This window comes from Fonsecaea multimorphosa (assembly GCF_000836435.1).
Source record: "Fonsecaea multimorphosa CBS 102226 unplaced genomic scaffold supercont1.16, whole genome shotgun sequence".
In the NCBI taxonomy this organism is placed as follows: Eukaryota; Fungi; Ascomycota; class Eurotiomycetes; order Chaetothyriales; family Herpotrichiellaceae; genus Fonsecaea; species Fonsecaea multimorphosa.
Window position 1 is genome coordinate 693,006 of NW_015971650.1, and position 24,893 is coordinate 717,898.

At 53.4% G+C, this 24,893-nt stretch overlaps 8 protein-coding genes across 8 annotated transcripts; 6 read left to right on the forward strand and 2 right to left on the reverse strand.

Moving 5' to 3' along the window:
• Positions 1–540: 540 nt before the first annotated feature.
• Positions 541–2,007, forward strand: Z520_07898 (uncharacterized protein; the record flags this gene model as incomplete). The annotated part of the gene is made up of 1 exon (XM_016778395.1): positions 541–2,007. The coding sequence occupies one exon, from the start codon at positions 541–543 to the stop codon at positions 2,005–2,007; it is 1,467 nt and encodes a 488-aa protein (XP_016630755.1).
• Positions 2,008–3,401: 1,394 nt separating this feature from the next.
• Positions 3,402–4,840, forward strand: Z520_07899 (uncharacterized protein; the record flags this gene model as incomplete). Its single annotated transcript, XM_016778396.1, has 2 exons — positions 3,402–3,814; positions 3,874–4,840. The coding sequence occupies 2 exons, from the start codon at positions 3,402–3,404 to the stop codon at positions 4,838–4,840; spliced, it is 1,380 nt and encodes a 459-aa protein (XP_016630756.1).
• A 1,658-nt stretch (positions 4,841–6,498) lies between these two features.
• On the forward strand, positions 6,499–9,186 carry Z520_07900 (uncharacterized protein; the record flags this gene model as incomplete). Its single annotated transcript, XM_016778397.1, has 3 exons — positions 6,499–6,685; positions 6,803–6,958; positions 7,010–9,186. 3 exons carry the CDS (start codon positions 6,499–6,501, stop codon positions 9,184–9,186), a joined length of 2,520 nt encoding a protein of 839 aa, XP_016630757.1.
• A 1,217-nt stretch (positions 9,187–10,403) lies between these two features.
• Positions 10,404–11,362, forward strand: Z520_07901 (uncharacterized protein; the record flags this gene model as incomplete). Its single annotated transcript, XM_016778398.1, has 2 exons — positions 10,404–10,796; positions 10,928–11,362. The coding sequence occupies 2 exons, from the start codon at positions 10,404–10,406 to the stop codon at positions 11,360–11,362; spliced, it is 828 nt and encodes a 275-aa protein (XP_016630758.1).
• A 634-nt stretch (positions 11,363–11,996) lies between these two features.
• On the reverse strand, positions 11,997–14,271 carry Z520_07902 (uncharacterized protein; the record flags this gene model as incomplete). The annotated part of the gene is made up of 3 exons (XM_016778399.1): positions 11,997–12,564; positions 12,622–13,293; positions 13,349–14,271. The coding sequence occupies 3 exons, from the start codon at positions 14,269–14,271 to the stop codon at positions 11,997–11,999; spliced, it is 2,163 nt and encodes a 720-aa protein (XP_016630759.1).
• A 1,728-nt stretch (positions 14,272–15,999) lies between these two features.
• Z520_07903 (uncharacterized protein) lies at positions 16,000–17,160 on the forward strand (the record flags this gene model as incomplete). Its single annotated transcript, XM_016778400.1, has 1 exon — positions 16,000–17,160. The coding sequence occupies one exon, from the start codon at positions 16,000–16,002 to the stop codon at positions 17,158–17,160; it is 1,161 nt and encodes a 386-aa protein (XP_016630760.1).
• Positions 17,161–17,950: 790 nt separating this feature from the next.
• Positions 17,951–20,614, forward strand: Z520_07904 (uncharacterized protein; the record flags this gene model as incomplete). The annotated part of the gene is made up of 1 exon (XM_016778401.1): positions 17,951–20,614. One exon carries the CDS (start codon positions 17,951–17,953, stop codon positions 20,612–20,614), a length of 2,664 nt encoding a protein of 887 aa, XP_016630761.1.
• A 1,147-nt stretch (positions 20,615–21,761) lies between these two features.
• On the reverse strand, positions 21,762–22,768 carry Z520_07905 (uncharacterized protein; the record flags this gene model as incomplete). Its single annotated transcript, XM_016778402.1, has 2 exons — positions 21,762–22,159; positions 22,234–22,768. The coding sequence occupies 2 exons, from the start codon at positions 22,766–22,768 to the stop codon at positions 21,762–21,764; spliced, it is 933 nt and encodes a 310-aa protein (XP_016630762.1).
• Between the last annotated feature and the right edge of the window lie 2,125 nt (positions 22,769–24,893).

The following is a 24,893-nucleotide window of genomic DNA, read 5'->3' on the forward strand; positions in this document are numbered from 1 at the left end:
CATCTCTACTCTTTTCAAGGGAATCCCCAACGACACTCGATTTGTTTTGTCCCGTCGCCTCCCTCGCCTATAACAATCAACGTGATCAAAAGTCCTGAGAATCTGGGCTGTCAGACTCGCTGGGGTTGTCCCGGCGCGATCTATTGCGTGTCGTGGGCCTCGTTGCAGGCTGCTGAGGGACTCTGGTGCCCATCGTTTACTACTTGGGCCGTCACTGGTATCGAGGGTCCTGACACAGTGACAAGCCGGTGAGGTCAAAGCTGCGGCAGTGCCACCGCTGCAAATTAAAACCCCGTCAGGATCAAATTCCCGACATTCTGGGAGGAAACTTTGGGAGGGGCATAGGGATCGGATAAGCAAGGCGGTGCCCAAATTCCACAAGTACCGGGGTGTCCAAAGGAGTCGACCTCTAGTTGACTGACTTACTTTAGTGCAGCCTGCAAGCCACCGTGCAAGCCACTCGGCACCGAACCAGGCACCAGCGACTGCGAGCCAGCGCCTTGGCTGCCGGTTGGCTCATCCCTGACGCGTACATAAGCCATGTTGATGCCATCATTGCCCTTCGACCTCAGGAGCATCGACAGCCAGATCCTCTTCTCCAACTGGGAGAAAATGGCTCCCACCCTGAGGAAAACTTCAGGTCAGTCTACTCCTAACAGGGCGCAGCACCTGGTAGTCCTCGTCCATGGCCTCTGGGGCAATCCCAGCCATCTCAACTACATCGCAGAAGCCCTGCGTGACCGGTACAGTGGGGAGGAAATCATCGTCCTGGCCTGCCGCAGAAACCTAGGCAGTCTCACTTATGACGGTGTGAATGTGGGCGGAGAGAGGGTAGCGAAAGAAGTGGAAGATCATGTGGAAGAACTCGAGCGAAGCGGACACAACATAAATCGCATGTCGGTGGTGGGCTATTCACTCGGCGGGCTCGTTGCGCGGTACGCCATTGGACTGCTTTACCACAAGGGCTACTTTGAGAAGATGACCCCAGTCAACTTCACGACATTTGTTACCCCCCATCTGGGTGTCCGCACGCCCTTGACAGGATATCAGAATCATCTCTGGAACGTGCTGGGCGCTAGACTCTTGTCCACGTCCGGCCGACAACTATTCATGATCGATAATTTTCGAGATAGCGGCAGGCCATTGCTGAGCGTCCTCGCAGACCCTGACAGCATCTTCATCCATGCCCTTGCTCGATTTCAGCATCGCACGCTGTACACCAACATCGTCAATGACCGGTCCGCAGTATACTACACGACCGGAATCTCCAAGCATGATCCATTTGTTGATTTGACAAAGGTCAACCTACATTATGTCAACGGCTACGAGCCCGTGATACTGGACCCAGACCATCCATGTGATCTGATACCTCAGGAAGAGGTGCCGTCTTTGTACCAAAGATTCCAGATGCATCGCCACCAGTATCTGCAACGCGCCCCGATATTGCTTGCGCTGGTGGCTCTTCTCCCCATCATCTTTGTGGCGTTTGTGGTGAATTCTGGCATCCAGACACTGCGCAGCCGGCGGAGAATCATGCTTCATGAGGCCGATCATCATGGCGAAGGGTTCGGACTGTACAGAATCCCCTGGATGGTCCAGGATATGCGTGTTGGCCTTGAGAATGCTTTCGAGAATGTGAATGCTTCTCAGGAACAGGAGTATCTACCGGAAGGCTCGGAGGAGATAGCAGATGCAATAGTAGAGGATCCCGTTTCGTCTACAATGGCCTTTGCAAAGACCTCGTCTGAACCACTATTGCCTGAGAAGTCAGACAGCGATGAGCCTTTACTCTCTGAGAGGCCGTCCAGTTTCCCGACCTTAGCACTGACCACAGCCCAGTTCGCCATGGTCAAGGCGCTGGATGATGTGGGATTCCGCAAGTTTCCCGTATACATCCACAAAAGCACCCACAGTCATGCAGCGATCATTGTGCGTATTCCGAAACCAGCATTTGAGGAGGGCAAACTGGTGGTCAAACACTGGTTGGACAATGAGTTCCACATCTGAGTATTGTTCGGTGTCACCATTGTTATCCCAATTCGGGTCCTCACATCGACCAGGGGGAATCCAGATGCACGTGTTTTTGGTGGATGTCTCGGGAGCAGTCGACATCATGTTCAGCGTTGATCTTGTCACTCGGCATGCATTCTTGCGTTCTTGGGTTATCTAGAGGAGGAGCTGAGTGGGTAGAGCGAGACCATTATCTTTTTGTTGGTAGGCCTCGGATATTCCGACTGTGTTGCAGGACCACAAATTATGAGTACCTGATTCGCCTTCTTGTACTATGAGACGGTATCCGTCTTTCCGTCGTCATCATACGGACGTACAGTTGAGAGCCAGCAGGATGCCACCGAATCCCACACGCAGCACACGCAGGGTCAGCGCCTCGATGGAGATAACGTGGCTCTTATCTTGGGTTCGCTCTCTCCACGGCACCTGCAAGCGTGGACGTATCAACACGGCACATGTGAATGCAACATGTACCTCCGTACCTCAAGGCTCCAACGGTTATGAGGCTGCCGAGTCAGCGCCACAAAGACGAATGAGAAGGCCAACTCATAAGGTTTCCGGCCGGGTACTCCTGACTAGGGAAACCGTGCGATAGTTATTTGGGTGAAGTATGGAGATCGATGACAACAGTGGCGTCACCAAGCGTTGGATGATCGTCAGCTCCCAAAAAACCAAAGGCCGAACAACATTCTGAAGCAGAAGGCTGAAAACTGGAGAACGGCCACCGGCCGATTCGTTAGTTGGGCTCCTTTGGCGACAAAGACATGTGGACCACAGCAAAAATTTCTGTAACTCGACGTCTCGGCGATCTCCAACCACGACAAGCTGTGGTGTAACAATGGCCGCGATGGAAGCCCAGTATGCGGCTTTTCAAACGCCCTGGAGGCTCCAGCGCAACAAGGATCTTTCTGAAGTTTTAATACGCCGTCGCTACAAGGATCACTCTCTATTCGCCCACCGGATCTACACCCTACCACAGCGACGTCATTGACATTTCCACTTCCATCCCCATCGGCCCCATGCTGTGGCCATGGACCTGCTCAGCAGTAGTCCATTCCTTCACCGAGACACGGTCTTGCTCAGTTTTCGTGGTTATCCACTATTTTGGTTGCAAGTGGAAGATATCTTCCACTTTTGCTCCACGTGTGTTTCCGATTTGCCTCGAGGCCATACTCACTGAACGTGGCCGTGCCGCGTTGAAGGCTGATATATAAGCCCGGCCTTCCCAAAGCCCCGGGACAAGAAGTGCCTCCGTGACCAAACCCATACTCTTCAAACCGGAACCAAGTGACCTGAACTTGTTTTCCATTCCATCTTGATTGTTCACGACGGCAACCTTTGAGTGAGCCTGCTACTTCGAGATAAGAAAGATATCAAGCAGGTTGCCCATCATGTCGACCGAGGAGCCTTCTTCAGATGTGGACCACAACAAGTTATATCCCACCTCCGCCAAGGCATCGCAGCGAACCATGCGCAGATTGTCTAGTAAAAGTGCTCAACGGGCGGATCTCTTCGGAGGGCCTACTGTTGTCGCTCCGCCACAACATATGGATAGCCACAGCCATGCCAACGAGACTGCCCGGGCCATGGAAATGGCGAAGCATCACTTGGCCGAACAATCCCCAACAATCACACCACCTGAGTCGGGACCCACTACTCCTGATGACAGCGGTCTGAGCACGACTGACAAGTATGCCTTCGCTTTCGATATAGACGGAGTCCTCATCAAGGGTGGTAAGGTAATCCCCGAGGCCGTGGAAGCCATGAAAGTCCTCAATGGCCAAAATGAGTATGGTATTAAAGTGTACGTATTTCGCCCGTCTCATCTTGCCGAGTAATGAGTATACTAACCCCGTCTAACAGGCCCTACATCTTCGTCACAAACGGTGGCGGAAAGACCGAGGAGGAACGATGCATCCAACTCAGCAACCAACTTCAAATGGAGGTGTCCCCCGGCCAGTTCATCTGTGGGCACACGCCCATGAGGGAAATGGCCGAGAAGTACCACACAGTCCTTGTCGTTGGTGGTGAAGGTGAAAAGTGCCGCGACGTGGCCAAGGGCTACGGCTTCAAAGATGTCATCACCCCTGGCGACATTATCAAAGACAATGCCGACACCACGCCCTTCAGAAAGTTGACGGATGAAGAGCACCGAAACTCCAACATCCGAAACTACGGCGAAATCGAGATTGAGGCAGTCTTCGTGTTTGCCGATAGCAGAGACTGGGCTGGGGACTCACAAATCATCCTCGACCTTTGCATGAGCAAGAATGGTCGGCTGGGCACCCGGTCGGAAACCTTCGATGAAGGTCCGCCGGTGTTTTTCTCCCACAACGACGTGGTCTGGGCAACCTCTCACGCCTATTCTCGCATCGGCATGGGAGCGTTACGCGCGTCTCTCGAAGCCATGTTCAAAGCCATCACGGGAAAGGAGTTGAAGACCATCGCATTCGGCAAGCCGCAGGTGGGCACGTTCCAATTCGCAACCAGGCTTCTTCGACAATGGCGAAAGGATACTCATAACATTGATTCGCCGCCTGACACCGTCTACTTCGTCGGCGACACTCCAGAGAGTGATATTCGAGGCACCAACGAATTTGACGAATCAGGCGATTCCGAGGCGACGTGGTACTCCATTTTGGTCCGCACCGGTGTCTTCAGAGAAGGCACTCGACCCAGGTATATGCCCAAGATGACAGTGGACAACGTCCTGGAAGCAGTCAAGCACGGGATGAGCAGGGAATTCGACAAGGCACTCAAAGATCTGACGATAGGCGGTGCGGCGCCTCAGCTGGCCAACGCCATCGTTGAGGACGATGATGAACGGTAGCAGACGCCACTGCCACACCAACCACTACGATCGCCCAGTGTCGCCACGAGGCACTTGTTATGAATTCGAACTCGACATTTTTTACTTTTTAATATACCCATCAAGATGTTTGTCCAGGGACGAGTTTGGTTAGCCAAGGCGACGGTGGTTGATTTCCGTCCACGGAGTACTATTCGTATCTAGATTCCGGCCCTTTTTGAGGCCTCCAAGAATAAATGACAGTTTAAAATTTTCACAATCGAGTGTGTGTATTTCAGACTTGATCTCCGTGATGTGAGTGATTCACTACTACGGAGTACTACTGGGGTCCATCGGCTTAGATTGGGGGCCGTGTGAGTTTCCGAGACTGAGCCGCAGCAAAGTCAAGAGTAATTAGTATGTAGATGGGCGAGATGGGACGACCGGCGGGGACAAGAAGATCCGTTGTTCGTCTTCGCTTGTAGCCGCGGTTAAATATAGGCGGCGTCGAAAGTCAACCAAGTAGGAGGCTTTGATGTTCCTTGCAGATCGCTGCCGTGAGTCCGTGACACATAGCTCCGGGGAGCTCTATCAGATGACGATAATCTACGCAGACTCTGGTGTGCGCGACAGCATTGCTAGGCCCCAAGCTAATGTGCGGCGTCCATCCCAAGGTAGCAAGTGAAGCAGCATCACAATGAGCACTAAGCTCACAAATGACATAGTAAGCGAATATGTCTGAGAAGCACGCACAGGAAATAAGCAATCGATGTCTTAGGGTGTGGAAACTGAGGGTGGGTGATTTAATAGCAGAGGATATTGGGGGCTCCAAATGGGGAATGCGGCTGCCTATGGCTGGCAGGGTCAAGGCGAGAGAGCCACCAAAGGCAGAGAATGCCTTTGGGTACCATGGCATCTACAGGCCACCACCACCGCTAGGCCTACGAGTCGCAGCTGGGTGCCAACAGCCTAACGCTGCTAGACAAATAATAGGTGGCGTCGACCACCCTCCCGCTAAAGCACCCAGCTAGACCATCCGCAACAAAACCCACCTGAACCTGCTGTTGCCCAAACTCTCCTCCGCTGCGACCTGTGTGGTCTTCCAACCGCAGTCACCAGCCTGTCTACCAACACATCCCAAAACACTTTCTCCATCTTACAACAAGAATTGCACCCCCCTTCGGCCATCTCATCACCCCTGGCAGCCCGTCAGGTCCGTAGGGTCGCGTTTCATTTTCATTACTGGCACTTGCACCTTTTCCCAGCATCTCTTCCCTCGCCATCATTTGGAACCCAGCAGTCAGCCCGACTTGCCCTTCTCGCTCGCCCAGAAACTCTCTCGATCGGCGTCGGGCGCCCTTGCTGCGCGCTTGGCCAGCCATTCGCTTCAGCTGATCATCTTCACAAACCCAACTTCGAAAACAATCACAAAAGGCATTTCCTCCTCAAACATTCTCAGCCTTCACTTTGGCCCTGCTTTACCACCGTCACCCCTCTATTGTGTGCTGCGGGCTGGTCAAACGACGCGTGAAGACAAGACCGACGGCGTCCATTAAAGGAGCGTGGCGCACTGTGCGATATTGTGTCATATCAACTAAAATCACTCATCAACAACTAAAAGGCACATCAGGCATCATAGGCAAACAGTCTCCCTCCTTCCAACCCGTGGCGAAGAGCGCATCTGCGCCTCTAGCCGCATTATGGCAACCGGAGGCGCAGGCACTCCGAGCCCTCCACGACCCTTTGGCCAAAAGACACAGACACCAACACCGCGTGGTGGTGCTCCCGTGCCAACACCGTTGACCACCGCTTCTCCTCCGTCAAAGCGAGAACTTGCTTCATGGTGGAAAAAGTTCAGGAAGACCACAGAAAAGGTGGATGACAAGGGTAAGAGTCCCAAAACAAATATGCCATCTCTCGCAGACGCTGCTTGTCCAGGCAGCCGACCTTCTTCCAGGTGGTTTGTCTATCGTCACCGGCCTGTCAGCTAACTCCTTCTTTCAGTTGAAGCTTCTACTGGCATATTCGGCGTTCCCTTGGCCGACAGCATCAGATATGCAAACGTCGCCATCTCCTTGCAAAACGAATATGGCGAGAGTTTCATCTACGGCTACGTTCCGATCGTGGTTGCGAAATGTGGAGTTTTCCTCAAAGAGAAAGGTACGGACTTGCTTCTGGAACAACACTGCACAAGCAACTGACAGGTCACAGCCACCGATGTCGAGGGCATCTTCCGACTGAGCGGGTCCGCAAAACGAATCAAAGATTTGCAGACCATTTTCAACTCGCCTGACAGGTACGGAAAGGGGCTAGATTGGACTGGCTATACTGTCCACGACGCGGCCAACATCCTCCGCCGCTACCTCAATCAGCTCCCGGAGCCCATTGTTCCTCTCGATTTCTACGAAAGGTTTCGCGAGCCACTTCGCCAAATCCAGGTCCCGACAGGGCCCGATGGTGAAATGCAGTCTCGAGATATGAGTGTCAGTGAGCACAGCGCCGCCGTCACCGCGTATCAGAAGCTCATCACGGAGCTACCGCCATTGAATCGCCAATTGCTCCTCTACATCCTCGATTTACTTGCGGTCTTTGCATCCAAGTCGGACCTCAATCGCATGACCGCTGCCAATCTCGCCGCCATCTTCCAGCCGGGCATAATCTCACATCCTTCGCACGACATGGCGCCGGGACAATATCGACTCAGTCAAGAGGTCCTGATCTTCTTGATTGAGAACCAGGATAACTTCCTCATCGGAATGTCAGGCACCGCCGTGGATGAGAAGACTCAGAAGGATGTTGAGAGCGGCGCGCCTTCTCTACGATCCCCGAAAGCTGTAGGACGGTCTGCGTCCAACGCGAGCGCTGGTGCTGAGAGTCTCCGGAAATATGGAGTCCGGCGTAATGTCTCCGTCTCGTCACGCGGGTCCAGAGAACGAGGCAGTCCTGGAGTTTCCAGCCCAGGTACACCATCTGGGGTCACTTCGTTCGCGGGAGGTGCGGGAATTGCACGAAGCAATACTGTCCCGTCGAAGCGATCTCCAGCAATTACCTCAAATCGCTTTCAGAGAACTAATGATAACATGGATTCGACGATTCAATCTGTGGGACCCCAGGCCGCTCCTCCCGTCGCTTCAGTCACGAACAAGGAGGCAACGGAGTCGAAGTCATCCAGATCTGGGTCTATCCAACCAGATGATGCTGACGGCAGAGGTACGTTGGTTCCTGCACAAGCCGCCCAGGCACCCGGTCAATCTCCGCAACAACTGGCCCAACCTCCATCAGCAACACAACAGAGCTTGCCAACTCAAGATCAGACCGGCCAGGCACCGGTAACGGCTACGGGTGTGGCTGCGGCTGCGGCTGCGGCTCCACCGCCACCACCCATCACGACTCGAGAGCGAAAGATATCTAATCTTTTCCCCAAGTCACCGATATTTGGTCCATCAGATCCCAACGGGAGGCAACCGAGAAAGTTACAAAAGAAACCAAAGCTGCCTGGAAGTACCAACGACAGTGCTCAGAGCTCGCTGAACTCACTCCATGGCGACGAAGCAGCCACCTTCCAGACGCCTCTTGTCTCCCCTGATATCAATAGCGTCGGGCGACACGATCCATTGGCGGCGCCTCAAGGTCCCGTTCTCACCAACACTGCCGCAACACCTATTAATGAAACACCAAAATCGCAGCAATTCTCGACGCCACCTACTGGGAACAACGCGCAGAACCATGCACCCGGGCTCAAACCTCCTACGTCCCCACCCGGGTCGACGCACTCCCGCTCTTCTTTCACGGACCCCTCGGATGCCGACGTAGTCGACGATGCGCAGCAGCAACCCGAGAAAGAAAAGCGTCGTCATCGATGGAGATTTTCATCCGCGGCAAAGAAAGGGGAGCAGTCGCCGCTTGCACCACCACCGCCGATTGGCCAGAACGCCGGGGCAAGAGGAAGTAACAGTTCGATCGGAAGTTCCAATCGACCAAGGAAGAGCTTTACTGGAGACTCTCAACTGACGCAATCTTCGTATGTCGACGCCAGTGGAAGTGGACAGCAGCCCCTTGTCGGTCAATCAAGCCAAGAATCAAACGATGTGCAAAAGGACCTCAGTGCGGAGACAGAGAAGAAGGGGTTGTTCGGTAAATGGAAAGCCAAGATCTCACAGAACCGGGACGAAAGGCTGGCTGAGAAGGACCGAGCAAAGAGTCCTCCTCGAACCGAGCAAGGCTCCTCTCGTAGCAGCTTGGCAGCTTTCGCGCAGGAACACTTGGCCCCACGGGGAAGGTCATTTGACAGACCCCGTGACGAGGTTCTGTCGAGTGTGGTCGAAAGACCGATCGCCGAAGGAAAAGCTCAAGGAAGCAGAGCGTCGATGGATCAGGGACGGGGATAAAGACTACTAGGTGCATCACGGGTTTGCGTGGGTATCGCGGAACTAATCTTGGGTTTGATATGAATGGACTGTCGTGGGCTGGTGCGGGACTTGGGTCGGCACAGAAAAAATGGCTTGAAGAGTCATTCACTTGGATACCTGGGCTGCGATGAAAGAAGATTACTACATTACCTTGGATAAAATGACGCAAGCGAATACAGCGCGAAGGCGGAGGAGAAAAGCAGGGTCATGATTAGGAGCGGGCAAAGGGGTGTACATTGGATAGTAAAAGGGTCGGGAAATTCATGACAAGGCGCTATTGCCATATCGATGGCGTCGATATCACCGTTGTTGACGCGCACTTACGTTCCTTTGCACACCTGTTCATCAAAGACCAACCGATTGTGCCCGAAAAGGTCGCACAGAGGCTTGGATGGAGCGAAGTGACACAAGAGTGGAAGGCCGTGTAGGATGAGCTTGCTTGCCCAAATATAGACATACCACGTGACAAACATCTCGTCAGATCCTGCCCAAAGAAAAGACCCTGGATGATCACCTTTTAAGAGTTTAGCTCGCCTATCCAATTTGTTCAAGACATTGCCAACGTGGTTTAGCCTCTTCCATATTGGGATGTGATGGGACTTTGGTATGTCTCAAACGGGCAATGCTCTCCCCATCCTCGCGAAGCTTTGGTGACTTAATTACTCGTCCCGAGTAAAGAGGTACAAGTATAAGCGCGCCTTGGCTCGAGTCCATCACTCTTTACCAGGTACGGAGTTATTAGCGTTAGACGGTCCCTCTATCGCACCCAGGACATGTTTTGCTCTGATGACAGGCGTCATGTCACGTGTGACGCCACGGCAGACCTTCCCGTGGTGATCGTTCCTCCTGCGGTCCCAATGACCGTTGTCCTCGGCCAACCGTGGAACTTTGTAAAACCCCATTATTTGGGATCCCCGCAAATCCTTCATGGACCCAACCGAGACAACGTCCATGTAAACCACCTGCACCACGAACTCACTTTCTAGCCCCGTTATCATTTTCTTCGGAGGGAGCCTGCCCACGCCCTTGCCCTGCGCCCGACTCTATAACCCCTCGACAACTTTCCCCAGTTCCTTGGACAACGCAGCCCGCGCGCGGGCGTAAGAGGAGGAGGTCGGGGGAACATAAAGAAGAAAACTCCCATACAGAGAGAGAGAGAGAGAGCCGATCGAGTCGGGTCAGGTTACAATTCGATAATGGCCAGCAAGGCGCAAGCTCGCGCTTTCCAACGGGCCTGCCGGCTCCGTCTTCGCAGGGCGAATAGTGGTGTTACAAGCTCCACGGCTGGCTTCCTCGAGTTCTCACCCCGTCCCGGCAGTCTCGTGCCTGAACGGGTCGCATGCGTGAACCTTCTGGAGGTCGTTCGATCCGCGTCGTGCCTTTCTGAACATCGTCGCAGCCTGCCGTCGACGCACCGGGCGCAATCGCGTCACGCGAGCACGAGCTCCAGCTCCGGTCGACGGGCCGTCACCGTCACCACGGACGATGGCCGGTATACCTGGAACGAGCTGAGCGCGGGCGAAAAGGCCGCGCGGGGGACCCAGCAGACGTTCAATTTCGTGCTCGTCTCGCTGGGTCTTGTTGGAACAGTCAGTTCTCCTGTTCCCTTTCCCCCTTCGCCCTTGCTTATCTACCTGGCTTCATCCCAATCCTACCCCTCCTCTCCCATATCCATGAAACTCCGCTACACCATACTAACTCGAAGAGGTGTGGAAAATAGATCACGATCATCTACCTCCTCTACACCGACCTCTTCTCCCCGACCTCCTACACAATCCAATTCAACGCCGCCGTCTCCCGCATCCGCGCCTCCCCCGAATGCCGCGCCCTTTTGGGTCCCGCATCCCAAATAAAAGCCTACGGCGAACCCACCTCCAACAAATGGGCCCGCGCCCGGCCCCTAGCGCACTCCACGGAGGTCGACCGTTTCGGCACCACGCACTTTCGAATGCACTTCAACGTCGAGGGCACGGAGAGTGGGGTCATGGGGGTTGTGACCGTGCACATGACGAAACCGAAGGACGGGGATAGGTTGGAGTATGAGTTGTTGAGTCTAAGTGTGAAGGGGCATGAGACTGTGTATTTGGAGAATAGGGACAAGGAGAGGGGAGTCAAGGCGAAAGCCGCGAAGATGTTTGGTGTGCAGTGGCGGTGACACTGAAAACACTGAGAGAGGAGATATATGTATATATATAGGTGGATGGGTGGAAGAGGTGGCACGATTGCAGAATATTGCCAGCCGCCTCCGATATACGAGTGTTCAAGTCTGGCCAACGAAGCAACGCGAACGCTCCCACACACTGCCATGACAATGTGTTCGCGTGGGCTGCTCATCGATATGTCTCCAGCCAGAAGAAAGGGGATGGTGACCAACGTAGTCTGCTGGATGGGCTTTCAAATAGCCATTCATTAAGTCCGCTAATTAGTGCTCCGACTTGGGCATTGCGCTTTCGAGGCAATGCGCTTTCGAGGCAATGCGCTTTCGAGGCAATGCGCTTTCGAGGCAATGCGCGATACCGGTCAGTGAATGGGAGATACTGTATTTTGGTCCTTTGGGTGGACATTCAAATCCATCCGAGCTGTTAGCTGCCTCATCGATAAACCCAAGCCATCTGCAGTGACTGCCTCGTTGGGCATTTCCTTCTTGCTTATGGATCTAGCTCTGAAGGTACTCCTACTGTGCACGGCCTTCCATCGTTTCACGCAAATCCAATGACTTACAGCACCAGAGTGGGCCATAATCCTCGTGCTGTGTATCCAACCCGTTGTGACCTCCAGCTACAAGCTGTTCAGGCCGGCACTTCCTCGCGCTTCAGAACCTGGATCTTTCCACTTCCCACGGCCGTCACTACAGCTGGCGTCGGGGAAGTCTCAGATTGTTCAGCCGCATCCCCCTTTTCATCGGCGGAGATGGGCTGGCGCCTGTGACTTGTGATGTCAATACCCAGCACGCCACCGATGTATCCGCCCCTTTCGCCAGGTACACTAAATTCGCGAAAGGTGTAACCCCATTCATTCAGCCAGTTCCGTACCCCTTTTCCAACCTTGTCCTTACCATTTTTGGAGTGATGGCCTGTGCCCGTGATCGCATAGATGATCCTTCTGCCTCTCTTAGAATGGGTCAGGAGGATGTTCTCAAGGTACTCGATGGCTTCTTCGGGATGCAGACCGTGGAGGTCAATGTACAGTTCTTCGTCGTCGTCAACGGGAGAGGTGGAGAGATGTTTGTTTCTTTCCTCGTAGAGAGCCTTGGCGGCTTCGCGGTGTGCTTTACGCATTGCATCATTTTCGGCCTGGCCCCGGAGAGATAGGGCCTTTGCAGCCCGGGCGTCGTTCCGGTTCCATGCTTGTGCGGCGCTTTGGGCTCTTTCAGCATTGTTCATGAATACCCTGGTAGTGTCACTGGGGACTCACCTCTGCAGGAACTTATTTCGTATACTTCCGTGCTTTATCGCTTCCTGTCTGTATTTCAAATACTGCTGATTGGCACGGGCCCCTGTCTCAAGCCACGGGATGTGCTGAGGTTCGGGAATTTTTCGTGCTGCCGCACTCTCAGAGCCTCCATATGTTCTGATCTTCCGTCCTGCCTCGGCTTTGCGCTGCTGACCGGTAGCAGGGGATGGAGACATGCGAACAACGTCTGCGAGTGACGAGGGCGTCTCCTTCTCTACGCTTCCATGACCATGTCTAGACCGGTGGCCGTGATGCTTGGATCCTCGTTTCGCAGAGCCCAAAGTTGGAAACGCTTCGGGATCGTCCATCGACAAGGAAGACGGTGTCTCCGGTCGATTCTGATGACGCGAGCTGGGTCGAGAATGAGATCGAGGACCGACGGCCAAATTACCCAAAGCACCACGATTCTTTTGATTAGCAGGAACGAATATATTACCAGCGGCCAGACCAGCTTGAAGGGTGTTCCTGACATTCTGGTTGGTAAGTGAGGGAAATTGTTCGTAGTGATCTTGGAGTTGAAAAGGCTGTGGAGCACCAGGACCTTCGCCAACTGTGAGATGATTGATAAGAAGCGCGGGATCGTGTGAGAACTGGCAAGCATCGCCAGCTAGGCAGTTCCCGTTCATCCAGTATCTACAGTATTCATTAGTATAGTAGACGGCAGACAAACAACGGAAAACAGCCTCACTTGCACAGATAGCCGCTTGTATCATGAGCAAAACGACAGTCAGCACGAAGGCAGGAGCCTGATGTAAGCCAGTATTTACAGACGATAGGATTCTTTTGGGGGCCAGGGGTGGAAGGTCGAGCAGGATTTACTGCCATGGATTTGCCGACCAGAACGTTATTCTCGGTCGACGGAACCCCCGTGTATTGTGTATCGGCAGTGTCTGTTCCAAGCAAGGACGCAATGGTAGCCCCTAAGTCGTACGAGTTCTTATTCAGTGCTTCCTCGATTTCTTCATCCGTTTTTCGATCGCCCAGGACGGAACGCAAGATGTCATAGGGACTCATATCTGGTTGAGGGACCCATTCTGGTGCAGCAGCGCTCAAGCCCCCGGTGCCCGTGGAAGAAGCGTTACTGGTGGTCTCGTCAGCCAGCAGCCAGTCAACATTCTCATGCCCATAGTCGCCGTAAGTGTCCGGGGCAGGACTCGCGTCGGAGAACTCATAAGCGTTCAGGCTCGGACTGTGAGGGATAGGTTGCGCCAGAGCAAGGCGTGGTGACGGCCGAGGAGATACAAAAGGAGACGGGATATTGGACTTCTGGCGGGAGAAGCTGGGCCGCGAGGCTGGAAATCCTGCCGAGAGCGCCGGGCTCGAGGAGAGCGGAGGAGGCGACCCTAGGGGCGTAGGTGCACGGTTGGTCTGCCAGGGAGCGGGAGATGACTTGCGAATGACATTATGTCGCAAGGGAGTCTCGGCAGTCTCTCCGCGTTGAGCATTTCGATGTTTCCATAGGGCGTCAAGGACAGCATTTTCCAAGGCTGCACCCTTCAGACCAGGCACTTTACCCAGCACCTCCTCCAAACGCTCTGTCTTATCCTCCTCTTCTATTGTCGGGTCGTCGAGAATAGGTCGACAAAGATCGTAATGTTCGTCAGAAATCATTTCGGTCGTGACTGCGGTCTAAGTGTATGTTTGTAGTACGGCAAAAGGGGGGTTTCTAGAGGGATCGGCCGATGCCCGACATGAACATGCCAGTACGCGCGTGGAACTGGACTGCTGAGTTGTAGCTGAGGGATATCTGAGGTGATCGAGCCGGTTGCCTCAGGGTATAAGAGACATGCTTCAGTGAGCAAGCACTGGAGAGCCCGACAGCAGGGGCTGCGGGGGGTTCGGGCTGGGGTCCTTCAAGTGTAGTCCTCGTCAGGATCAACCGACACGTTCACCGAAGCGTCAAGCGTGAACAAGTTCATCAAGCATATGCAAAGGCAGTATGAAGTTCATCGCCAGGTGGAAGGTGACCACGCCGTGGGGTGGAGTCGATCAAGGTCCTCAGCCGCTCCAGGTTGCGCGGGCACACGTAGGCGTAGCGAGGGGACAGCTGAGTGGGAAGCGAGCGAGGGATGAACGGAATCCTTGGAAGAGGAACAGCCAGTACGAGGAACGTCCCACGCAGGCAGGAGTTTGTAAGGAGAGGTGAGTTCAAGGGACACATGCACCGCAGTTCCGGGGATACCAGGATAGAGAGAGGGTAGATGGTTCGTAGCGAAAGCGAGACCAGGGGCATGGAACGACGATGAGGAGGTGGATGGGGGTGGGAAGTTAGTACGAGGTACTACTACCGAGTACAGTCTCCAGAGCCCAGAGGTACTCGTGGCCCACGATACTGGTAGGTTCGAGGCAGGGCGGGGAGGAAGGGCCGCTAACTTAGGCTGCCCGCTGCCCTCTGGCCTCTGAGCTGTGCCCCATTCCTAGGTGGTTCTAGAGCCATTCCACGTAACACCTGGGTACCGAGCCGGCTTCAGGAATATTGAGTGTCAAAGGTCTGACGGGAAGAGGGTACAATGGCTGCAAACAAGAAGTCATTACTGCCCGTATTGGCTATACGCCTATCTTTTCGTAGAAGGGGTTTTTATCTACTCGTACTCTTAGATGTAGCGTAAGTCTGTACTTATTCCCAAACACTGGCTATCTCTGGTATGGTGGCCACCTCATCATTATCGAGTACATCGTATTTGGTGTCAGACTGTGCAATTCATGTCAAGTCGACTGAGTACATACCTACCTCTGCCCCATCCAACCGCTGGGACGCTCGTATCAGGTCGCCTCCACTTAGGATCCCTCAAAAGTGCCAGGAACTGGTGTACTATATATATACGGAGTCCAACGCTCAGAAGAGCGGCTGAGGGAGACTTGCCTCCCCGAGTACATGGTGCATGAAACGTACATTCTTGGGGACAATGTAGTGGATTCTGGCGCATGGCACATTCAAAGTTGTTTAAACAATAATGCTAGGCACAAGCACCAATACCTGTTCGCTAAGAATACGGATGATATATGCATGATCCACAAGCCGGAAGTTGGCGTTGCAGCTTGATGCGGAAACCCATCAACCCGCCAACCTCCAGGCCGCAGTTGTCATCCAAGGCCATTCTCATCTTCTCTGGGTTCCCAGTCTACCTACAACTCCATCTCAGCGTCGGACACATCTTCGCGCTGATCACAATTCATTCGTCCTATTCAAGATGGTCAATAGTCGCATCTGCTGAGCTCGTACCACCTACGCATCCGCGGTATCCTCGTTCGCCTCCTTAATTGCCAGCATTTTGCTGTGCTTACTCTCGATCGCTTCTACGTCCTTAACATCGCCCTCCTCTATTCTCCTCCCACACAATGCCTCCAAGTCCTATATCGCTACCCGATTCCGAGGACGAGTCTCCTCCTGCGGGGCTTCTCAGTCCCTGGAGACCTCCTCGACGATCCATCTCCACAGGCAGAAGCTCCCCGTTTAATCGATCAACAGCATGGCGAGACGAGCTGATCAATAATGCTGAGAAGATGGGCCGCCGTGTATATAGGGTGTGGAGTGGTATGACTCTGCTGCAAAAGATCCTCGCCTGCGTTGGGCTGGTGGCGTTGGCTACCCTGGGTGTCCTGTTCCTTGTGTTCAATGAGCGTATCTTCGGCTGGCTCGAACCGCTTGCTGAACGTTGGAAACACACGACGGGCGGCTGGACAATCCTGTGGGCAATCGTCTTTGTCTGTGCGTTCCCACCAGTCATTGGATATTCTACTGCCGGCACCACCGCGGGTTTCGTCTATGGCGTTGGCGAAGGCTGGCTGATTCTCGCCTCCGCTACCGTGGTTGGATCTTTCTGCGCCTTTATCGTCTCCCGAAGCATCCTACGGAAGTGGGTGGAGCGCATGGTTGCCCACGACAAGAGATTTGCCGCCTTCAGCCTCATCCTGAAGCATGACGGGTTGAAGCTGCTGGCCATGATCCGACTCTGTCCTTTGCCTTATTCCTTGTCGAACGGTGCCATGTCCACTTTTCCGACGATCAACCCGTTCATGTACGCCCTGGCCACGGCGATGGTCACTCCGAAGCTGTTGGTGCACGTCTTCATTGGAAGCCGTTTGGCGGTCATTGCACGGACACGGGAGAAGATGACTATGGGAGATCGAGCCATCAACTATGGCAGTATCGCATTGGGTGCTGTGGTGGGGGGCCTTACAGGATTTTACATATATCGACAGACCATGGCTCGAGCCAAGCAGCTTGAAGCTGAAGAAACCAACTCAGTTCGAGACGCAGCCCGACGGACTGGTCACCCGCCGCCAGAGTTCAGTGACGATCCCGAGGCCCAGATTGCTGCGGAGACGGTTGCTGACGACACAATGGACTATTTTGACGAATCGCCTAATGAGCGACCAAGGTATCATGATGAAACCGACGATGACGACGACGTCTTTGGCAAAGGCGATGGAGATGATGACGAACCGGTGACTGCCAACATTGGCTTGCATCAGCAAAAGAAATCTGAAGGCGCATAAAAGGCTGCGGTTTGACGGATTCCAGGTTTTGAAGACAGGGATAGATACGATAGACTCGCGGGAAGCTCCGGTGAACGAAAGAAGACATAGACGACGAAGGAGCCAGGTCTTGAACGTCGTAGATAGAAAGGCTATCCGCCACATCAGCCTCGCTGTCACCAATGCTTCTCTATTCCTATGATGTTACGGACAACTCAGGCTGTGATGGCTGTCTCCAGCGCCAGTAAATCTTCATTCCATCGTCTGGGCGTCTGATTAGCGGCGCCAGAGGTAAAGGCTCTTGTCCAATCGCATATACAGACTCTCTCACCGGTCTTCTCCTTCAAGGTACAGATTGACCTTTTCACGTGACTTGTACACTCGTATTCCCCCCCAAAACAGCGTCATACCTAGGTAGCGAATCCTCCAGCGTACCAGGTCCAGTGAGCACACACCTATCACGCTGTTTTTTGCTCGATGACTTTGATCTGGCATTTCTCACAGGCGGGCTAGAGCCTCTTTTCATTTTTCTGGACACCGCTTTCGTTTTCTGTGTGCAACCGAGTCCCACGCGACCCACTTGTTTACCTAAAGGACGGGGCAGTCTAGGGAGTAGACCGCTTCCATGGAGCCTTGGGCGAGGACCCTGCCTCCCACTGAATCCATCAAGAAAGGCATTGATTCCCATATTGTGCTTTCATTTGATCCGCTGATACGGCTGCTGCGTTTGGTACATCGGTCCGCCTGCTTGGCTACATGATGGGGTCGATTCCTGCAGCCTTGCTATGCAGAAGAATTCTTACTACATAAGATGACGCCGGAACATTCGTCCCCTTCAAATCCTCCATCGCCACGCTTCGTCGATGACTACTTTCCTCCTCAACCTCCTCCACAGATGGCCGTCGACAACGAGACAGTCCTCAAATTGATTCAGCAACTCGAAGTCGACCGGGAAGCCTACCTGTCCACCTTCGAGAAGGTCCACGACACTTTAATTCAGGCTCTCCATCCACAATCAACCAGGCCCCTTGCGAGTCCGCGGCAGACCCTGCCATCTATTCCATTGGCTTCATCTCCCACATCACTGCCAACTTCTGAGTCTGGCCAACCGGCCGTCTTGTTGAAAAGAAGAACCAGTCTGACAAGTCACCACTCGAATCCGAGCAGCCATATCCTCGAGCAACACCACGCCCTACGTAACCCGAAAGATTCGATCTACACTGGTGATGACAGCTCAGACAGCGACGACGATGAATCATTCTTTGCTCAGGAGCTATTGCCTCCGAGGGATTTCTCGGAGAGTGACTTGATCGAGCACTTGAAGACTTATTCGTGGGATATTTACAGCAAGTACATTCTTCAGGATCTTCTCCGGAACATTGATTTGCTTTCGAATGGCATTTTTCTCAAGGACCGGCATAATCAGACAGATGCCAATCACCAGCATGCAGATATCTACCATGTTGGGGCGGACGGCTCGCCTCTGCGGCACTCCCGAGGTGATTCAGATGAAGGCCCTCTTGCGGCTTGGGAGGCTTTGAAAAACACCAACATGGACCAATCAAGGAAACAGGCCGTGGGTCGGATAATCGTTGTCCGAGAGCCTGCATCAAGCCTTTTCGCCGCCTTGCATCTCACCATGAGCGAGTACTTTGACATGGACTCCATTTTTCGCATGATGATCGACGATCACACCCCGTCCAAGGCTATCACAAAGGGGTACTTGAAAGCGGACCAGCGCCGGCAGCGATCAGTGGTCTTTGTGTTCAAGTATCACACGATCGTAGGGGAAGGGCGTGCTCCTCTTCACTGGCAGAATCATGACGCAGATCCGGAAACCGAGGATGGCCATATCCCGCTGGCGACATGTTCTTCGGTTGTTGCCCTCTCCCTCGCTGGCAAGCCCAGTTATACCCTCCGACGGAATTCTCGGAAGAACAAATCGGTCCTTGGCCATGTTTACGACCCTTTCGCGCCATACCACGTCCTCTCCATCCAGTGCTTTCCGGACTGGAACTCCAGCGTTGACACGCATGAACATAATCATCATTACTGCAATGGTCCCGATGCCTTTCTGACAGGCGTGCTCTCGGAATACAAAGATGCAATCAAAAGGTTCAAGGTGATACACAAGGCCATTCAAGAGCTGGCCACTCCGCCGAATAAATCGATCTTCGACAGCGCCCTCCGAGACGAACTTCTCTTTGAAAACAACAAGTTCACCTACTCGCGGCGCTATTTTTGGGCATCGCAGACCCTTGGCCTCCTGAGCAACGAAATCAAGGACATGATTTCGGCCTACAGGGACACCTTCACGGATGAGTTCTGGTCGGGGGAGCACAAAACGCTGTTTCCCGGGACCAAGGACCAGTCGCCACGGTACAATAATTGGAGGAAGAAACTAGTGTATACTCGAAGACAATACGAAAAGGAAATTTCCCAGCTGGAGGAGGTTTTGCGCATATTTCAAGAACAGCAAAAGCAGATCAAAAACCTGCGCGAGTGGCTCTTCAGTGGGACGTCTGTCCTGGAAAGTAGAGAGGCAGTGAGTATGGCGAAGATAACCGTCGAACAAGGCTACAACATCAGGCTATTGACGTTGGTCACCTTGTTCTACTTGCCGCTGAGCTATGTCACGGGGATATATGGGATGACGAACATGCCACCGAATGGCACCTTTCTACCCTTCGCGGTGACAACGGTCGGGATTTGCCTACCAACTTACCTTCTGATACTGGTTGTGAACAACCCCAACGTCTTCAAAGGACTTGCAGCCAATATCGGCCTCTTCTTCACCAAAATCACCTCAGTTCCCGCCCCGAAAAAGTCCGAGAAGCTCCGGGAAAAGATCTTGGAAAGCAAAATGTTGCACAAGGGAGAACAGCAACAGACCATGCAAAAAGTGGCGACTTTCGCGAGCCTCGAGGCTCGGCTGTCCCAGGACTTGAGCCACGAGCCTTCGTTACGGGGCTCCCACGGTTTCACGCAAGCCGCCCGTCGCATGTCCCAATCCATCGGCAACTATCTACCTGGCGTCGCAACAAGACGAGCCTCGCAATCACTGCCCAAGCATGCCCCATTTCCCGACGAACCCAGAAACCCTCGGAAATCCAGCACGATCAAATTCGACGAACCTTTCTCCACCGGCTCGACGAAGTGGCAGGCCAATGAACAACCGCCACCACGGACCACAGTCCGGGACTTTGAAAAGTCTTTCTCAAACCTCTCCAGCATATCCCCGACAGAGAGTCCACCTTTGCCCGAAGTTGTCGTCCGGACGCCGAACGGATCGCCCCTGCTGTCCCCCTCGAGGGCGACGCTGAGACCGCCTGAATGGCGGAGAGAAAGGAGCCTCAGTCCCGGAAGCGGGCCGAGAGCGAGCAGGTCTCTCTTTGGGAGGCTCAGCAGTCGACTTTCATCCGCGCTGCCGTCGCCGAGGTCGTCTGAGCCGGGGAGTCCTATGGAAAATGTCTAGAAACGACAGGCCCCTTGGGCCGTAGGGATAATACACTCTACGGTCATGCCTGTTGCACCTCACACGTGCCCTGGGTGGGACGGACCGGGAGGGTTGAAGACATGATTGAAATGATGTTACGAAAAGGGCGAACAGCACAAGCTTCTTCACGAGTAGATGAGAAACGATCTCACGATCTAACTATTGCAGTACTTGTGCCGTTACAGACGGACCCCTCACGGGAGCTACGGTGACTGGGATGGGAGCATGAGCGCATCAAGTGTACACCGACGGACGGCTGTTGATTGAAGCCGGAGAACATCAACGATGCTGGCCACTGCTGAGAAGGTGTGTCGGAGTCCATACGAGGTACATGTACAGTACATCTGGGCCGCCCGGTCATATCGCGACCCCGACAAAGATCAAGTGCCACCTAGCCAGCCATGTACATAGGCACTTCTACCATCTTGGTTGAATCAATGCGCTCCCAGCCCCTTTTTTTGGTTCTGCTTGTTTCGCCGTACCGGATCGGATACTTTTGCCATTCCCATTCATTGCGCCCTCATTAGTGACCCGTTCTTCCATCCCTGACAGATGCCGCACGTAATACGCCAAAATCACATTGGTGAACAATATCCCCAACACCAAAACCAAGCACAAACATCCAGCCTACCTGTCGAGAGAGGAAACCCAGGCCTAAACTGAAGAGAAACAGAGATGACCGGAAGGGAGGTTTGCCTGAGATTCTCTCTTTCTCTGCTGTGCATGCTCACATTCGAAAAGTTTGTTGCCCTTTCCTTCTTGAATCGGTGTGCCATGGACTCTGGTAACTCGAATCGTCCACCTAAAGGTTCCCTCTCTGCTGCGTTTTGGATGAGGTGCTTGGCTTTGGACCTCATCATCCTCAGATTTTGGACGTTTTGGAATTGGGTGTCAATGATTTTGAAACGGGACGGAAGACCGCGTCTTCATGCTGGGAAGTGTGAGATGCAAGAACATCCGGCACCCGCTCAAAAGAAGACCTGCAGGTTCCATGCCGCACAAAAGGCATATCATCGTTTTTCCCTCTTGTGAGTGACGCCGGATCGAATTCAAAACAATGACCGTTGATTGGTGAACTTGCGCAGATCGGGCAGTCGGAAACAAGTGATCGGGTTCTGCAAGTCAATCAGATCTTGACATGCCTCCCCTCTCGTTCCACCGCTTTGACAAGGCTCTTGTACGTGTCTTCCCAGCTCTCCTTATCATCGCCTTCCTCGAGGGTCTTTTTGCTGACGTCTTTCCCTCCTTTCTTCCCACCGGCGTCCCTGCTGACCATCACGACGCTGGTCGGCCGCTTCGTCTGGCCTGCGGTGCCCAACTCCGCACGACTCGTTACGTAGATGTAGGGGACGTTGTGGTCTTCGGCCAAGACGGGGATGTGAGAGATGACGTCCATGGGAGAGATGTCAGCTGCGAGGATGACGACGCCGAGAGGGAGTTTTTCGGCGGTCGAGGAAGTTGGGGATTTTCGGAGCGCTTTGACGACTTCTTTGACGCCGCGTCTTAACGTACGTTGCGAGGCGGCTGCGGATAATATCATCGAGTTAGCAAGGCCATGTTCAAAATGTGAGGGAAGGATTTGGCAGCCATGTTATCACCTTTTTTGACGCATTTAAACACCTTCTTAGCGACCTTGTCGTCTGCCAATGGGTTCGCAAAGGGCACCAAAGCTCCCACGGGTCGTGCAGCGAGGATCTTCTTCTTTTCTGAGTCTATTGTTGCCTTTTTCGACTGCTCTCCCTCTTCCTCTTCCTCGTCTTCATCCTCTCCTTCCTCATCGTCGACTTTCACACCATTTTGCTCCTGCATCTCGTCGTCGTCGTCGTCTTCTTCCTCACTGCTTTCCTCGTCCTCGTCCTCGTCCTCCACTTCCGCCTTGTTCTTCTTGTTGCCTTTGCCTTCGAGCTCATTCAAGGCCTTCTCCGCCAGCACCTTCCTCGCCGCCTTTTTCTCCTTGTTCTCTCCTTTTGTTTTTGTCACTCCGGTGGGGCCAGCTCCACCGGCTTTCCCTGTCGCAGCAGCTTGTTTCTTTGCGACTTTTTCAGCTTTGCGGGCCTGTTTTGCGGCTTTTCGCTCGGCCTTGCGCTCAGCTTTCGCGGCCTGTTTGGCGGCGCCCGACTTATCTTTCGCCATCTTGCCTTTTCACACACCCTTCAGTTTTGAAGCAGTAAAGTATTTCTTGAAGGACTTGGATAGGGAACAGCGTCGTTCACAGATTTCCCAGAAGCGGTATAGGCGAGATAGTAACAGGTGCTGTTCGCCGGATATCGCGCGTGACTTTGAGATCCGGTGGTTTAGGGACGAATTCTTGATTGACTTGGGCGGAAAGCGCCACTGGCTTGAGGCTGGAGCCCAAAAAAAGATCTTTCTACTGGGGCTTGAAATTTGCGGAGTCGACCGTGTCAAGAATTTCGTGAAGGGCAGAGGGAGATATTCAGGACGCTGCAAACAATAGCTAAGCCGTGCTTAAAGACACCAAAAGAGAAGCAAAATTCAAAAATTATTTTGGCTTCTCCGCACCTTGGGCCACGGGCGAGCCTACTCGCTCGTCGGGACAGCTTAACGTGGCAGCGCGGGTCGCAGAGAAATTTCCCGCCGCTTTGAACGACGGCCTCTTCACACGATGCCAAGAGCACCTTTTATGAGGTGATATTTGACTTTGATGTTGGAAACTTGAAGTCTGCCATGGCATCCATTATTCCAGAAATGTGACTTTCATGATAGGCACCTTTGGTTGGTGCCGTGAGGCTCTCTAGATCTGAGGGCAGCATTTCTCTTGAAGTGAATCTGATCTGTTCAAACAATTCCATGATATCTCGTTCACAGCCTATTCTGTACCGAGCAGGTCATTATTGATGTGGACACGGCCCAAATCACTAGCATCGCCAGCAGCTAACATACCTAAGGGCCATTTTCATTAGTGACATGGTCTTTTCGTTTCTCTAAACGTACCTACCTAGGTACTGCACTTTCGAGTACATTCCTGTGACTTCAGTTTTGACTGGAGAACAAAGGATTGTGTTCCTGTCGACACGCGAGGACATCCATCAGTTGCGGCTCCTCATCGTCTCTGCCCACCCACTCGTACTACGACAACTTTTAGTGGACAAATGCCGGGTTCGGCTCCACCGGTAGTGTCAGTTACTAACGAAATTCCCAGGCCAGAGACGGTGCTTCGCCCATAGGGAGAGGCAGAATCAGCCAACGACTGCTTCCTATGTCTGAGATCGTCAATCCCATTCGTGATACGGTCAGTAACAATTTCTCGCTCACATTGGTGGAAAGCTTTACGCATCTCAAAGGCCATGCCTATGGCAATAATACCAGTTTCACTCCCCGGCCGAAATTCACCGAGCTCTGCTATTCCCCAATATAGCATTTTAAAAGAAGCCCTGGCAGTGCTATGACTGCTCTCCTCCTTTTGGAATATCTGTCGAGGCGTCAAAGTCATTGGATGGTGAAGAATTTTATACCTTAAGCCTTTGTGCTTGGGTTCGGTCTGTGCAGGGAAGCAGGGATGCGGCTGAAGAAAGATTTCCTGTCTAGAGTGGTACGGCCTCGGGACTTGGAGCGTACCTGATGAGGCTGTTGGGCCAGACGTCCGGCTCGGTGGTACGGTCTACAGTACGAGTACACCCTTCGAAAATCAACTGCATGGCTAGCTCGGTAGCTTGCGCAATCATGCAATCATGCTCGATAACACTTCAGGAGCAACCTGGAAGCGAGGGCGTTGTGAGGCTGAGTTGGCCCGGCGCATACTCACACGCCCAAAGATGCTCTCAGCTGCCCAGCCTGATCCCCGGTGGTCAACGCGAAATCAATTATCGACCACGTTGCCTCGCTGTTTTTGTGGTCCTGCTCTTTCTTCTCCAGCTCGAAGCCATTGACCAAATCTAGTCACTGAGAGCTACCTCGAATCAACGACCCTTATGCGCAGTCTGGCCTTGACAATAGAGACTGGCGCCGCATCGTAATGTGGCCCTCCCCGCACAAATCACGGGCAACTCTTCCAGGGGTGGATCGGCGGAGCACTGGTGACGGAAAATCTGATTTGGGCTCCAGCAACATGTCATTAAAGCCCTCGAGCCCAGAACTCTCATATAAAACTCCTATTCGAAGCCCTGATTCTGCACCAAGTCAGGATCTACGTTCGCGGCAAAATCCTCCGCCTGGACAGACATATCAAGACGGCTGTCTTTACCATAACAACCCAGTCCGTGTGGCGTTTAGAGAACAAAAGCTGATTTGGCCTGATCGG